Genomic DNA, 14,007 nt, shown 5'->3' on the forward strand with positions numbered 1-14,007 from the left:
CCTGGGTTAAACTGTGGCCCCTGGGTTAAACTGTGGCCCCTGGGTTAAACCGTGACCCCTGGGTTAAACTGTGGCCCCTGGGTTAAACTGTGGCCCCTGGGTTAAACAGTGGCCCCTGGGTTAAACAGTGGCCCCTGGGTTAAACTGTGGCCCCTGGGTTAAACTGTGGCCCCTGGGTTAAACTGTGGCCCCTGGGTTAAACTGTGGCCCCTGGGTTAAACTGTGGCCCCTGGGTTAAACCGTGGCCCCTGGGTTAAACCGTGGCCCCTGGGTTAAACTGTGGCCCCTGGGTTAAACTGTGGCCCCTGGGTTAAACTGTGGCCCCTGGGTTAAACTGTGGCCCCTTTGTTAAACTGTGGCCCCTGGGTTACACTGTGTCCCTGGGGTAAACTGTGGCCCCTGGGTTAAACTGTGGCCCCTGGGTTAAACTGTGGCCCCTTTGTTAAACTGTGGCCCCTGGGTAAAAATGTGGCCCCTGGGTTAAACTGTGGCCCCTGTGTTAAACTGTGGCCCCTGGGTTAAACTGTGGCCCCTGGGTTAAACTGTGGCCCCTTTGTTAAACTGTGGCCCCTGGGTTACACTGTGTCCCCTGGGTTAAACTGTGGCCCCTGGGTTAAACTGTGGCCCCTGGGTTAAACTGTGGCCCCTGGGTTACACTGTACTGTGTGGCCCCTGGGTTAACTGTGGCCCCTGGGTTAAACCGTGGCCCCTGGGTTAAACTGTGGCCCCTGGACAATTAGCAGGCAACAAAAGCTTTTCACTGTACCTCGGTACACGTGACAACAAACGGAACTAATTCCGGCACTGACCTGTGTGTCCGGCATGGCCAGAGACGGTGGTGGTTCCCGTGGTTTCCGGCGCTGTTCCCTCGGTGGAGTCGTGGCACTGTGCCGGTGGTGGTGGCGACTGGCCGAGCCCCGACGTCTGTGTGGACACGTCCACCTTGCTGCCGTCCTTCACCGCAGCAACCCGCTGTCCCGCCGCGTCCCGACCGAGGGTCTGCCCGGCCTCTGCGGACGGACCTTCCGAGGGGCGCTCGAACAAGAGGGGGAGGGAGGGGCAGAATGCCGGCACGGGCATTGGCAGGGGGGGGTAAGGTGGGCCGGTGTGGGCCGCTGCAGGGGCAGAGGAGGGGTGGGGAGGTGACGGTGAGGGGTGCCGTCCGGAGACCAGACCCGTCCACTCTGCATCTGTGCCCGTGAGCCGGGACATCCCCGGGGGCGAGGGAGGGGTGCCCAGGGTGTCGGGCCGGTTGGGGGACAGGGTGACCCTGACGTGAGACATCAGGTTCCGGCGGGGGGGGAGGGGGGGGGAGCAGGACTCTGCTGGGCCCCCTCCCACCCGATGGGACTTGCCCGCTGCCCACGGGTCACCCCGCGGCCACCACCCCTCCTCCCCTCCGAGCCCGGCCTCGGGGGAGCCGTGGGCGGGGGCGGCGTCCACAGGAGGGGGCGCGGGGAGGGGAGCAGAGGGTGGGAGGCTGGTGGGGAGGGAAGTGGAGGACAGGGCACTGGAGGGGAGGGGGGCAGAATATGAGGCGCTGGATGGATGGGGAGCAGAGGGCAGGAGGCTGGAGGCTTGAGGAGCGGAGGGGCTGGCGGCTTGTGTAGTGGAGGGCGAGAGGCTGGCATGACAAGGTTTCCTGCGGGAGGAGAAGGTGATGGCAGCAATGGGCTGTGCCTGCTGGCAGACGGAGGGGACGGGCACGAGTTCCCCCATGGACCCTCCCAGGGCAGCCCCTCCCGCTGGGCTCTGGGGCCGGGATCTTGCTGTGCCGAGGGACGGGAGCCTGGCCAGGGGGTGGGCAGGCCAGCTGGAGTCTGCAGACGAGGAGGGGTCCGACTTCAGCGATGAATCCTCGGCTCCAGCCCACCACGTTCCCTGCCAAAGACACCAGCATCAATCTGTCTGCTCGCCGGTACAGCTCCCACCCACCCAGCCCAAAGACTACAGGCTCAGTGTCTCAGCACGGACACGGGCCCTAGGGCCCACACACGGACACGTGCCCTAGGGCCCACACACGGACACAGGCCCTAGGGCCCACACACGGACACGTGCCCTAGGGCCCACACACGGACACGTGCCCTAGGGCCACACATGGACACAGGCCCTAGGCCCACACACGGACACAGGCCCTAGGGTCACACAGTGACAAAGGCCCTAGGGCCACACACTGACACAGGCCCTAGGGCCCACACATGGACACAGGCCCTAGGGCCCACACACGGACACAGGCCCTAGGGCCCACACACAGACACAGGCCCTAGGGCCCACACACACGGACACGTGCCCTAGGGCCCACACACAGACACAGGCCCTAGGGCCCACACACACGGACACAGGCCCTAGGGCCCACACACAGACACAGGCCCTAGGGCCCACACACACGGACACGTGCCCTAGGGCCCACACACAGACACAGGCCCTAGGGCCCACACACACGGACACAGGCCCTAGGGCCCACACAGACACAGGCCCTAGGGTCGAACACACGGCCGTGCCCTAGGGCCCACACACACAGGCCCTAGGCCACACACACGGACACCTAGGGCCACACAGGACACGTGCCAGGGCACACACATGGACACAGGCCCTACATGGCCCACACACATGGACACAGGCCCTAGGGACCACACACAGACACAGGCCCTAGGGCCCTAGGGCACACAACACAGGACACAGGCCCCACACACAGGCCCTACCCACACACAAGGACACAGGCCCTAGGGCCCACACACAGGACACAGGCCCTAGGGCCCACACACAGACACAGGCCCTAGGGTCCACACAAGGACACAGGCTCAAGGCACGTGCCCTAGGGCCCACACACACTGACACAGGCCCTACAGCCCACACACGGACACAGGCCCTAGGGCCCACACACGGACACAGGCCCTAGGGCCCACACACGGACACAGGCCCTAGGGCCCACACACACTGACACAGGCCCTACGGCCCACACACTGACACAGGCCCACACAAGGACACAGGCCCTAGGCCCACACGGACACAGGCCCTAGGGCCCACCCACACTGACCCAGGCCCTACAGCCCACACACGGACACAGGCCCTAGGGCCCACACACACGGACACAGGCCCTAGGGCCCACACACAGGCCCTAGGCCCACACAGCAGACATGGGCCCTAGGGCCCACATTGACACAGGCCCTAGGGTCCACACGCGGACACAGGCCCCAGGGCCACACATGGAAACAGGCTCAAGGGCTCACACACGGACACAGGCCCTAGGGCCACACACTGACACTGGCCCTAGGGCCCACACACACAGACACAGGCCCTACAGGCCCACACAGACACAGGCCCACACACAGACACATGTCCTAGGGCCCACACACGGACACAGGCTCTAGGGCCCACACACGGACACAGGCCCTAGGGCCCACACACAGACACAGGCCCTACACACACACACTGACACAGGCCCTACGGCCCACATACACGGACACAGGCCCTAGGGCCCACACATGGACACAGGCCCTAGGGCCCACACACACGGACACAGGCCCTAGGGCCCACACACACTGACACAGGCCCTACGGCCCACACAAGGACACAGGCCCTAGGGCCCACACACAGACACAGGCCCTAGGGCCTACACACGGACACAGGCCCTAGGGCCCACACACACGGACACAGGCCCTAGGGCCCACACACGGACACAGGCCCTAGGGCCCACACACGGACACAGGCCCTAGGGCCCACACACGGACACAGGCCCTAGGGCCCACACACGGACACAGGCCCTAGGGCCCACACACGGACACAGGCCCTAGGGCCCACACACGGACACAGGCCTTAGGGCCCACCAAACACGGACACAGGCCTTAGGGCCCACACTGACACAGGCCCTAGGGCCCACACACGGACACAGGCCCTAGGGCCCACACATGGACACAGGCCCTAGGGCCCACACATGGACACAGGCCCTAGGGCCCACACACGGACACAGGCCCTAGGGCCCACACACTGACACAGGCCTTAGGGCCCACAAGGGGCCCACACACTGACACCATGGCCCTAGGGCCACACATGGACACACGCACAGACATTATCAAGAATGACCCCCCCAGGGCCCTGTTTTTCCCCCTACATACCCAGCAACTCCGCGTGAACTCTGCTACTCAGCCACACTCGGGCAATCTCAGGACCGCACACTCTGGTCGTTCCACCAATATAACCAAGGACCACTCACACCCCAGTCATTCCCTCTTTCGCCACACACTCCACCACCCGCACAGCCCATATTTGGCCCATACCCATCTGAATCTTCCCTATCCATGACGAATGAATACGTTTATTGGCCAAGTGTGTACAGATACAAGGAATTTACCTTGGTGCTCTGCTCGCAAATAACAACACGACACACAGTGACAGTTAAGAATAAAACATAAAACATTAAACATTAGTAATAAAACATTATCGATTAAACATGCAATATAATAAAATACCAGAGCAAAAGGAGGCTACCGACGTCTGGTTGGTTTTAAAACATTTTTTTGTTTGGGTTGTTGAGTAGAGCTACAACACGTGGAAAAAAGTTGTTTTTATGTCTGGTTGTGGCGGCTTTGACAGTCCGGAGTCGCCTTCCAGAGGGAAGTGATTCAAAGAGTTTGTGGCCAGGTTGAGTCAAAGATGACTCCCTAAAGTACATCACATCTTGCTGAGGATCACAGTGTAGACTTTAGGCATAGTGTGGAAATAGACCCTACAGTCCACCGACCACAAGAATCACCCCACACACTAACACTGTCCTAAAAACATAGAAACATAGTTAGGTGCAGCAGTAGGCCATTCGGCCCTTCAAGCCTGCACCGCCATTCAATATGATCACAGCTGATCATCCAACTCAGTATGCCGTACCTGCCTTCTCTCCATACCCCCTGATCCCCTTAGCCAGAAGGGCCACATCTAACTCCCTCTTAAATATAGCCAATGAACTGGCCTCAACTACCCTCTGTGGCAGAGAGTTCCAGAGATTCACCACTCTCTGTGTGAAAAAAGTTATTCTCATCTCGGTTTTAAAGGATTTCCCCCTTATCCTTAAGCTGTGACCCCTTGTCCTACACTTAATAAGGGTAATTTACCATTTACAGAAGCCAATGAACCCATAACCTTTGGAGTGTGGGAGGAAACCGGAGCACCCGGAGTAAACCCACGAGGTCACGGGGAGAACATACAAACTCCGTTCAAACAGTGCCCATAGTCAGAATGGAACCCGGGTCTCTGGCGCTGTGAGGCCATTCCCGGTTTGAGTGTTTGCCTGCCCCCACCGCAGTTAAGAGATATGACACCACACATACACACACACAGGAGGCCCACAAACAGCACACACAATAACTGTCCTTCTCCTCCATAAAAGACAGTGCAGCGATAGAGCTGCTGCCTCACAGCACCAGAGACCCGGGTTCCATCCTGACCTCGTGCTGTCTGTGTGGAGTTTGCACGTTCTCCCCGTGACCGCATGGGTTTCCTCCAGTTTCAACCCACATCCCAACGACGTGCGGTTGGTTAGTTGGTTAATTGGCCTCTGTAAATTGCCCCCTGCTGTGTTGGGAGTGGATGCGAAAGTGAGATAACAGAGAACCAGTGTGAACGGGCCGGCGAGGACGCGGTGGGCCGAAGGGCCTGATATCATGCTGTATCTTTCAATACAATTCAAAAGAGGTTCACCGCACACGTGGGAGCACAACACTGACCTCCACTGCATGCTGGTCAGCCCACACTCAACACATGATAAAACAAGGCACAGAGTGCTGGAGTAACACAGCGGGTCAGGCAGCATCTGTGGAGAACATGGATAGGTGATGTTTCACAGAGGGCTGGAGTAACTCAGCGGGTCAGGCAGCAACTGTGGAGAACATGGATAGGTGACGTTTCACAGAGTGCTGGAGTAACTCAGTGGGTCAGGCAGCATCTGTGGAGAACATGGATAGCTGACGTTTCACAGAGTGCTGGAGTAACTCAGCGGGTCAGGCAGCATCTGTGGAGAACATGGATAGGTGACGTTTCACAGAGTGCTGGAGTAACTCAGCGGGTTAGGCAGCATCTGTGGAGAACATGGATAGGTGACGTTTCACAGAGTGCTGGAGTAACTCAGTGGGTCAGGCAGCATCTGTGGAGAACACGGATAGGTCAGTCTGAAGAACTAAACATTGTCTAGTTTAGTTTTGTTGAGTTTATTGTCACGTGTACCAAGGTACAGTGACAAGCTTTTAGTGAAAAGCGTCTATCCGCGTTCTCCAGAGATGTTGAGTTACTCCAGCACTTTGTGTCTCTCTATGCAGTTCCTGGTTTCCACACTCAAAGCATGCTCCTGGTGGGTCGAGCAGCCCACCGCCTGGAGGTGGTAGACTGTCGGTGACACACCAGGGGGCGCCACACACTGGCAATGCAGCAACTTACGGCGTGGCGGCTTGGTGCAGGGTATCCGCGCCTGCAGTGGGGAATCCTGCGCTGGCCAGTCTGTCTGAGAGGAGCCTCAACAACATTGCCCAGGGGAAGGCAAGGAAGGAGGCATTGGCAGCGAGCATCAGCACCTCACCTGGCAGCTTTGTAGGGCTTGAGTGAGGCCGCACTTGCAGTATTGTGTGCAGTTCGTAAGTTACACTGTAAATAGTTTGATAGTAATCATGTATTGTCTTTCTTCTGGCTAGATAGCACGCAACAAAAAGCTATTCACTGTATCTCGGAACACGTGGCAGTAAACTAAACTGTAAACTGTAGGAGCAGAATGATGGGCCTGTCCCACTTACGTGATTTTTTTGGCAACTTGCCGGCTCCCATCCATAGTATCGGAATTTTTTCAACATGTTGAAATTCCAGCGGCGACAAGAACAAGGTACGACTCTTTGGGCGACTACTCACAAAATGTCACCAGGGTGTCGCCTGTATGGCCGTGAGTTGTCTCCTAGTCACCCAAAGAGTCGTAGCATCTTTCTGGACGCCGCCGAATTTTCAACATGTTGAACATTTTCAGCTACCGATGACGGGTGCCGGCAGTCGCCGAAAAAGTTGCGTGTGGGACAGGCCCATTAGGCTATTTACCCTTCAAGTCGACTCCACTATTCAATCATACCTGATTTATCTTTCCCTCTCAACCCCATTCTCCTGCCTTCTCCCCATCGCCCTTTACAAGAAGGATGTGGGCACTTTGGAAAAGTGGCAGCAGAGGTTTACAGAATGATGCCCGAACTCAAGGATATTAGCTACAGGGAGAGGTTGGACAATCTTGGATTGTTTTCTCTGGAACATCAGAGTTTGACGGGTGACTTGATGGATGTATATAAAATTAGGAGAGGCATAGATAGGTTAAACAGTCAGAACAGCCCGTGAATCAGTCTGAAGAAGGGTCTTGACCCATATAACAATTACAGCACGGAAACAGGCCATCTCGGCCCTACAAGTCCGTGCCGAACAACTTTTTTCCCTTAGTCCCACCTGCCTGCACTCATACCATAACCCTCCATTCCCTTCTCATCCATATGCCTATCCAATTTATTTTTAAATGATACCAACGAACTTGCCTCCACCACTTCCACTGTAAGCTCATTCCACACCGCTACCACTCTCTGAGTAAAGAAGTTCCCCCTCATGTTACCCCTAAACTTCTGTCCCTTAATTCTGAAGTCATGTTCTCTTGTTTGAATCTTCCCTATTCTCAAAGGGAAAAGCTGATCCACATCAACTCTGTCTATCCCTCTCATCATTTTAAAGACCTCTATCAAGTCCCCCCTTAACATTCTGCGCTCCAGAGAATAAAGACCTAACTTATTCAACCTTTCTCTGTAACTTAGTTGTTGAAACCCAGGCAACACCCAAAACGTCACCCATTCCTTCTCCCCAGATATGCTGCCTGTCCCGCTGAGTTACTCCAGCATTGTGTGTCTATAAACAGTCAGAATCTTTGTCCCAGGGTGGAAATGTCCAATAATGTGCAGGAGTAGGCCATTTGGCCCTTCGAGCCAGCACCGCCATTCAATGTGATCATGGCTGATCATCCACAATCAGTACCCCGTTCCTGCCTTCTCCCCAAATCCCCTGACTCCGCTATCTATAAGAGCCCTATCTAGCTCTCTCTTGAAAGTATCCAGAGAACCGGCCTCCAAAGCCCTCTGAGGCAGACAATTCCACACACTCACAACTCAGAGGGGGAAAATTTAAGGTCATAGGTGATAGGAGCAGAACTCAGCCATTCGGCCCAACAAGTCTGCTCTCCCTCCTAACCAGTTGAATGGAGATGTGTGGGGTAGGTGTGGTTTTTTTTTTACACAGAGAGTGGTATGGGCCTTTTTAAATGTTATTGTATTATTGATTTTGGTCCCATCCTAGCCATTCCCATATTACACTTGGTAGACAGAAATACAGGAGAAACTCAGCGGGTGAGGCAGCATCTATGGAGCGAAGGAATAGGTGACGTTTCGGGTCGAGACCCTCCATCTTGTACATCTTAACCCAAATTTCACTCATTATTTATCCCCTTGATGAGAGATGTGGATGGTATATTTGTTTGTTTTGTGGTGTTAATGGGCCCGGAAAGCTGCAGCCAGTTGGACTTTCATTGTTCTCTACCTGTTGCATGAGGTTACACTCTCTTGATTCTTTTCTCTCCGCTCCAACCCACCGATATCTCACCCTCTGACTTTACAGTTGACTCCTCTTCACTCACTATTCCATATGTCTTTTTTTTTTTAAATCGCCCCCTCTCCTCACCTGTGTCCACATCACACAATGGGCCCTAGTGAGACCACACCTGGAGTGTTGTGTGCAGTTTTGGTCCCCTAATTTGAGGAAGGACATTCTTGCTATTGAGGGAGTGCAGCGTAGGTTTACAAGGTTAATTCCCGGGATGGCGGGACTGTCATATGCTGAGAGAATGGAGCGGCTGGGCTTGTACACTCTGGAGTTTAGAAGAATGAGAGGATATCTTATTGAAACATATAAGATTGTTAAGGGCTTGGACGCGCTAGAGGCAGGAAACACGTTCCCGATGTTGGGGGAGTCCAGAACCAGGGGCCACAGTTTAAGAATAAGGGGTGAGCCATTTAGAATGGAGATGAGGAAACACTTTTTCACACAGAGAGTTGTGAGTCTGTGGAATTCTCTGCCTCAGAGGGCGGTGGAGGCGGGTTCTCTGGATACTTTCAACAGAGAGCTAGATAGGGATCTTAAAGATAGCGGAGTCAGGGGATATGGGGAGAAGGCAGGAACGGGGTACTGATTGTGGATGATCAGCCATGATCACATTGAATGACGGTGCTGGCTTGAAGGGCCGAATGGCCTCCTCCTGCACCTATTGTCTATTGCCAGTCTATATCTTGATTCCCCTACTCTGTGTAAAAGGCTGTGCATTTAGCTGATCTATTGCTTTCATTATTGTATACACCTCATAAGATTACCCCTCAGTCTCTTGCCCTCCAAGGAATAACGTCCTGCCTCAACCACCTCCTCTGGCAGCTCATTCCATGTCACCCTTTGTGAAAAAGCTACCCCTCAGATTTCTATTAAATGTTTCCCCTCTCACCTGAAACCTCTGTTCTCTGGTTCTTGATACTCCAATCCTGGGGAAAAAGACTGTGCATTCACCCAATCTATCCCTCTCCTGATTTTTATACACCTCTTTAAGATGACCTGTGCTCCAAGGAATAGAGTCCTCGCCTGCACTGCCTCTCACTATAGCTCAGAGCCTTGATCCCGGACACATCCTCAGAAATCTTCTCTGCGCCACTTCCAGCTTAACGACACCCTTCCGATAACAGGATGACCAAAACGGAACACTACCCCAAACGCAGCCTCGCCTACGGACGTGAGTAGTGTTAGCGTGAGGTAGACATTATCAAGCACAAAGACTACACACAATACAGAAATATGAGAAGATAGGCACTATAAGCTGGAGTAACTCAACGGGACGGGCAGCATCTCTGGAGAGAAGGAATAGGTGAAGCAGGGTCTCGACCAGAAACGTCACCCGTTCCTCTCTCCAGAGATGCTGCCTGATCCGCTGAGTTACTCCAGCATTTTGTGCCTATCTTCGGTGTAAACCTGGATGTGCAGTTCCTTCTCACATATTACAGAAATGTACGAACAGCTTACCGGCAGGCATCTGATGGTGATGTTGACTGACCCTGTGTAGACACACAGTGTCTGCAACCACTCCTGCTGGTTACACATCAAACTGGCCTGCTCTGACAGCACGGGTCAGGTCTAGACTTGTCCCTCTTTGTTCACTGAAGATTGCCCAAACATGCACAGCTCCCACTGACGGCACCCGGGGACTCTGGCTTCATTCAACTCCAGTCTCACAGGTGACAGGAGAATGAAGAGTGGGGAAAGAGAGTTGTGCTCTCACCTGGAAACTGCTTCTCAGATAAACAATACGCCGTCCCATGGGTAGGAAATCCAACCCTGGGTGGTGTTCACCACAGATCTGTCCACCTAGCTCCCCTTTCTCCCCTCTCAACTCCACTCTCTCCACGTTCTACAGCATGCAAAACAAGTACAGGTGAAACATAGAAAATAGGTGCAGGAGTAGGCCAGTCGGCCCTTCGAGCCTGCACCGCCATTCAATATGATCATGGCTGATCAGCCAAACGTTAACCAAAACCTAACCAAGCACTGTCAGAAAAGGGGCTCCACAGGCCACCTGTGTGAGGGCAGGAGCTCTCTCAAACCTACCTGTGGGGAGGTGGAAGTCTTTGAGTTGTGAAGTAGTTCTGCTTTGATTTCATCGATCTTCCTCCGGTCTTCCTCGTCGAGGATGGAGAGTGCGTCCAGAGGCCACGTTGACCCTTTAGATCGTCCCCAACCTGGAAGGACAGAGAAGATGCCAAGATGCGATGAGTGGAGATTGTTGTGGCTCTTGGCTGCAACGTTAAAGACGTCAAGGTATTTAGCCGGAAACAGGCCATTCGGCCCACCTTGTCCACGCTGACCAAGTTGCCATACTGGGCTGCACCCATTTACCTGCACTTGGCCCATATCCCACTGAATGGCAGGGGTTGAGCTGCTACCTCACGGTGCAAGCGACCCGGGTTCGATCTTGACCTCAGGGGCTGTCTGTGTGGAGTTAGCACGTTGTTCCTGTGACCATGTGGGTTTCCCCCCACATCCCAAAGACGTGCATGTTTGTAGGTAATTGGCCTCTGTAAAATAGTCCCTAGTACGTAGTGGGATGACTAATGCGAATCAAGGGCCGGCATGTACCCGGAGGGCCAAATGGCCTGTTTCCATGCTGTATCTCTAAAGCAGACAAAAATGCTGCTGAGAAACCCAGCGGGTGCAGCAGCATCTATGGAGCGTAGGAAATGGGCAACGTTTCGGGCTGAAACCCTTCTTCAGACTGATGTAGGGTGGGTGAGGGGAGGGGGGAAGAAGAAAGGAAGAGAAGGAGCCAGAGGGCTGAGGGAGAGCTGAGAAGGGGAGGAGACAGCAAGGGCTACCAGAAATTGGAGAAGTCAATGTTCATGCAGGGATGGGAAGATGTGGCGAGTGGTGGGGTCATGTTGGAGGTGGTGAAAATGAACTATAAACCCACTGACTCCCATGGCTATCCTCCCACCCTGCTTCCTGTAGGGACTCCATCCCCTACTCCCCAATTCCTCCGTCTACGCCGCATCTGCTCCCAGGATGAGGCGTTCCACACCAGGACATCGGAAATGTCCTCGTTCTTCAGGGAATGGGGGTTCCCTCCCCTAATATAGATGAGGCTTTCACCAGGGTCTCTTTAATACCCCGCAACACTGCTCTCTCTCCCCATCCCCCCACTCGGACAGAGTCCCCCTAGTCCTCACCTTCCACCCCACTTGCCGTCACGTACAACAAATAATCCTCCGCCATTTTCGCCACCTCCAACGTGACCCCACCACTCGCCACATCTTCCCATCTCCCCCCATGTCTGCTTTCCGCAAAGACCGCTCCCTCCATAACTCCCTGGTCAATTCTTCCCTTCCCTCCCGTACCACCCCCTCCCCGGGCACTTTCCCTTGCAACCGCAAGAAATGCTACACTTGTCGCTTTACCTCCCCCCTCGACTCCGTTCGAGGACCCAAGCAGTCGTTCCAGGTGCGACAGAGGTTCACCTGCATCTCCTCCAGCCTCATCCGCTGCTCTAGATGTCAGCTGATCTACATCGGCGAGACCAAGCGTAGGCTTGGCGATCGTTTCGCCGAACGCCTCTGCTCGGTCCACATTAACCAACCTGATTTCCCGGTGGCTCAGCACTTCAACTCCCCCTCCCATTCCGTATCCGACCTTTCTGTCCTGGGCTCCTCCATAGCCAGAGTGAGCACCACTGGAAACTGGAGGAGCAGCACCTCATATTCCGCTTGGGCAGTCTGCACCCCAGCGGCTTGAACATTGACTTCTCCAATTTCCGGTAGCCCTTGCTGTCTCCTCCTCAGCTCGCCCTCAACCCTCTGGCTCCTCCTCCTCCTTTCTTCTTCCCCCACCACCCCCCCCCTCACATCAGTCTCACACCACACCGCCAATAAACCATGGCTGATCGATCTCTCCCTCTCATCCTCATTCTCCGGCCTTCTCCCCATAACCCCCCCGAGACCCTGCCGTTCTCCCACCTTGTGCCCTGAGGTCCATCTCCGGTGTGGTTGGGCAGCGGTAGCTGGTCAGTGTGACGGGACTCTGGTCTCTTGTCCGGCTGGTCAGTTGGTCTGTGCGGCTGCTGCCGTCCGTTGATTTGCCGGGCTTGGTGCTGCCGCTGGCTGCTGCCCAGGCCCCGCCAGGTCGGGGAAGGGGCACGGAGGTGGGTGGGGGGGGTCGGGCCAGGTCTGGGCCTGGGTTGGACAAGAGGCTGGTCAGAGCGGCCCCCTCGGGGAGGGGCCGGGAGCCGCCACCAGGATCCCGTGCGTGGTCAGTCTCGGCCGGGAGTGGCGACCGGTGCCTGCTGGAGTCGGGCGTGGGCGTGGGCGAGCGGAGGTCTGGTCTCCAGGCGGAGATCCGGGCCGCTTCCCCCAGCAGCTTCCGGATCTCGCTCAGAGTCTCCGAGCCGACGAAGGACTCGCCACGCCGGTACGGGTCATCACCGTGACGGGGGAGAGGGGAGCCCCCCGCGCTGGGCAAGGGGGGCTCAGTCACCGCTCCCCTGCCGGCGGGCGAGAGGCCGGGAGAATCGAGCCCCGGGAAGAAGCCCCCGGAGCGGTGGGCCGCCGGGCCGGCCGGAGGGGTCAGCGCCCCGTTCTCATCCAGCGAGTCCCCCGTGAGTGAGAGGTCGGGGGCCGGGAGCGGGGAGCTGGCGCGGGGGTCCGGACAGTACCCAGAGTGGCTGCGGCTGTCAGCGGCCTCCATCCCCCTCCCCTCCCACGGCTGGGTGGGCTGGGGACTATCGCTGCCTGCCTCCGAGCCCAGCCCAATGGAGATGCTGTGGGTCAGGACGTTGGAGTAGAAGGTGCTCCCAGAGTCACGGTCCAGCGCAGACACGCCTGCAACACAGGGAGAAACATTCAGTTAATACAGAGTTACTACACGGGACAGAAACAAGAACTGGTCCCCTTCCCACCCGCTACCAACATAGAACATCACAGCACAACAAACAACAAGCTTCAGGGGACCATAGACTATAGCTATATTTAAGAGGGAGTTAGATGTGGCCCTTGTGGCCAAGGGGATCAGAGGGTATGGAGAGAAGGCAGGTACGGGATACTGAGTTGGAAGATCAGCCATGATCATATTGAATGGCGGTGCAGGCTCGAAGGGCCGAATGGCCTACTCCTGCACCTAATTTCTATATTTCTATGTTTCTAGACAACAGGTGCAGGAGTAGGCCATTCGGCCCTTCGAGCCAGCACCGACATTCAATGTGATCATGGCAATGTGATCATCCACAATCAGTACCCCGTTCCTGCCTTCTCCCCATATCCCCTGGCTCCACTATCTTTAAGAGCCCTATCCAGCTCTCTCTTGAAAGTATCCGGAGAACTGGCCTCAAACGCCCTCAGGCAGAGAATTCCACAGACTCACAACTCTCTGGGTGAAGAA

The 14,007-nt window shown here is 55.8% G+C and overlaps 1 protein-coding gene across 1 annotated transcript in view; it reads right to left on the minus strand.

The window, feature by feature from the left end:
* Window positions 1–14,007, minus strand: part of LOC129693504 (mucin-5AC-like) — a 51,629-nt gene that overhangs the window by 14,407 nt on the left and 23,215 nt on the right. The window contains exons 7-9 of the mRNA XM_055630315.1: window positions 12,591–13,451; window positions 10,693–10,823; window positions 810–1,881 (exon numbers count right to left, since the gene is read on the minus strand). Coding sequence (XP_055486290.1) covers window positions 810–1,881; window positions 10,693–10,823; window positions 12,591–13,451 — 2,064 coding nt within the window. The remainder of the gene's footprint in view (window positions 1–809; window positions 1,882–10,692; window positions 10,824–12,590; window positions 13,452–14,007) is intronic.

Source organism: Leucoraja erinacea, unplaced genomic scaffold (genome assembly GCF_028641065.1).
Source record: "Leucoraja erinacea ecotype New England unplaced genomic scaffold, Leri_hhj_1 Leri_316S, whole genome shotgun sequence".
Lineage (NCBI taxonomy): Eukaryota > Metazoa > Chordata > Chondrichthyes > Rajiformes > Rajidae > Leucoraja > Leucoraja erinaceus.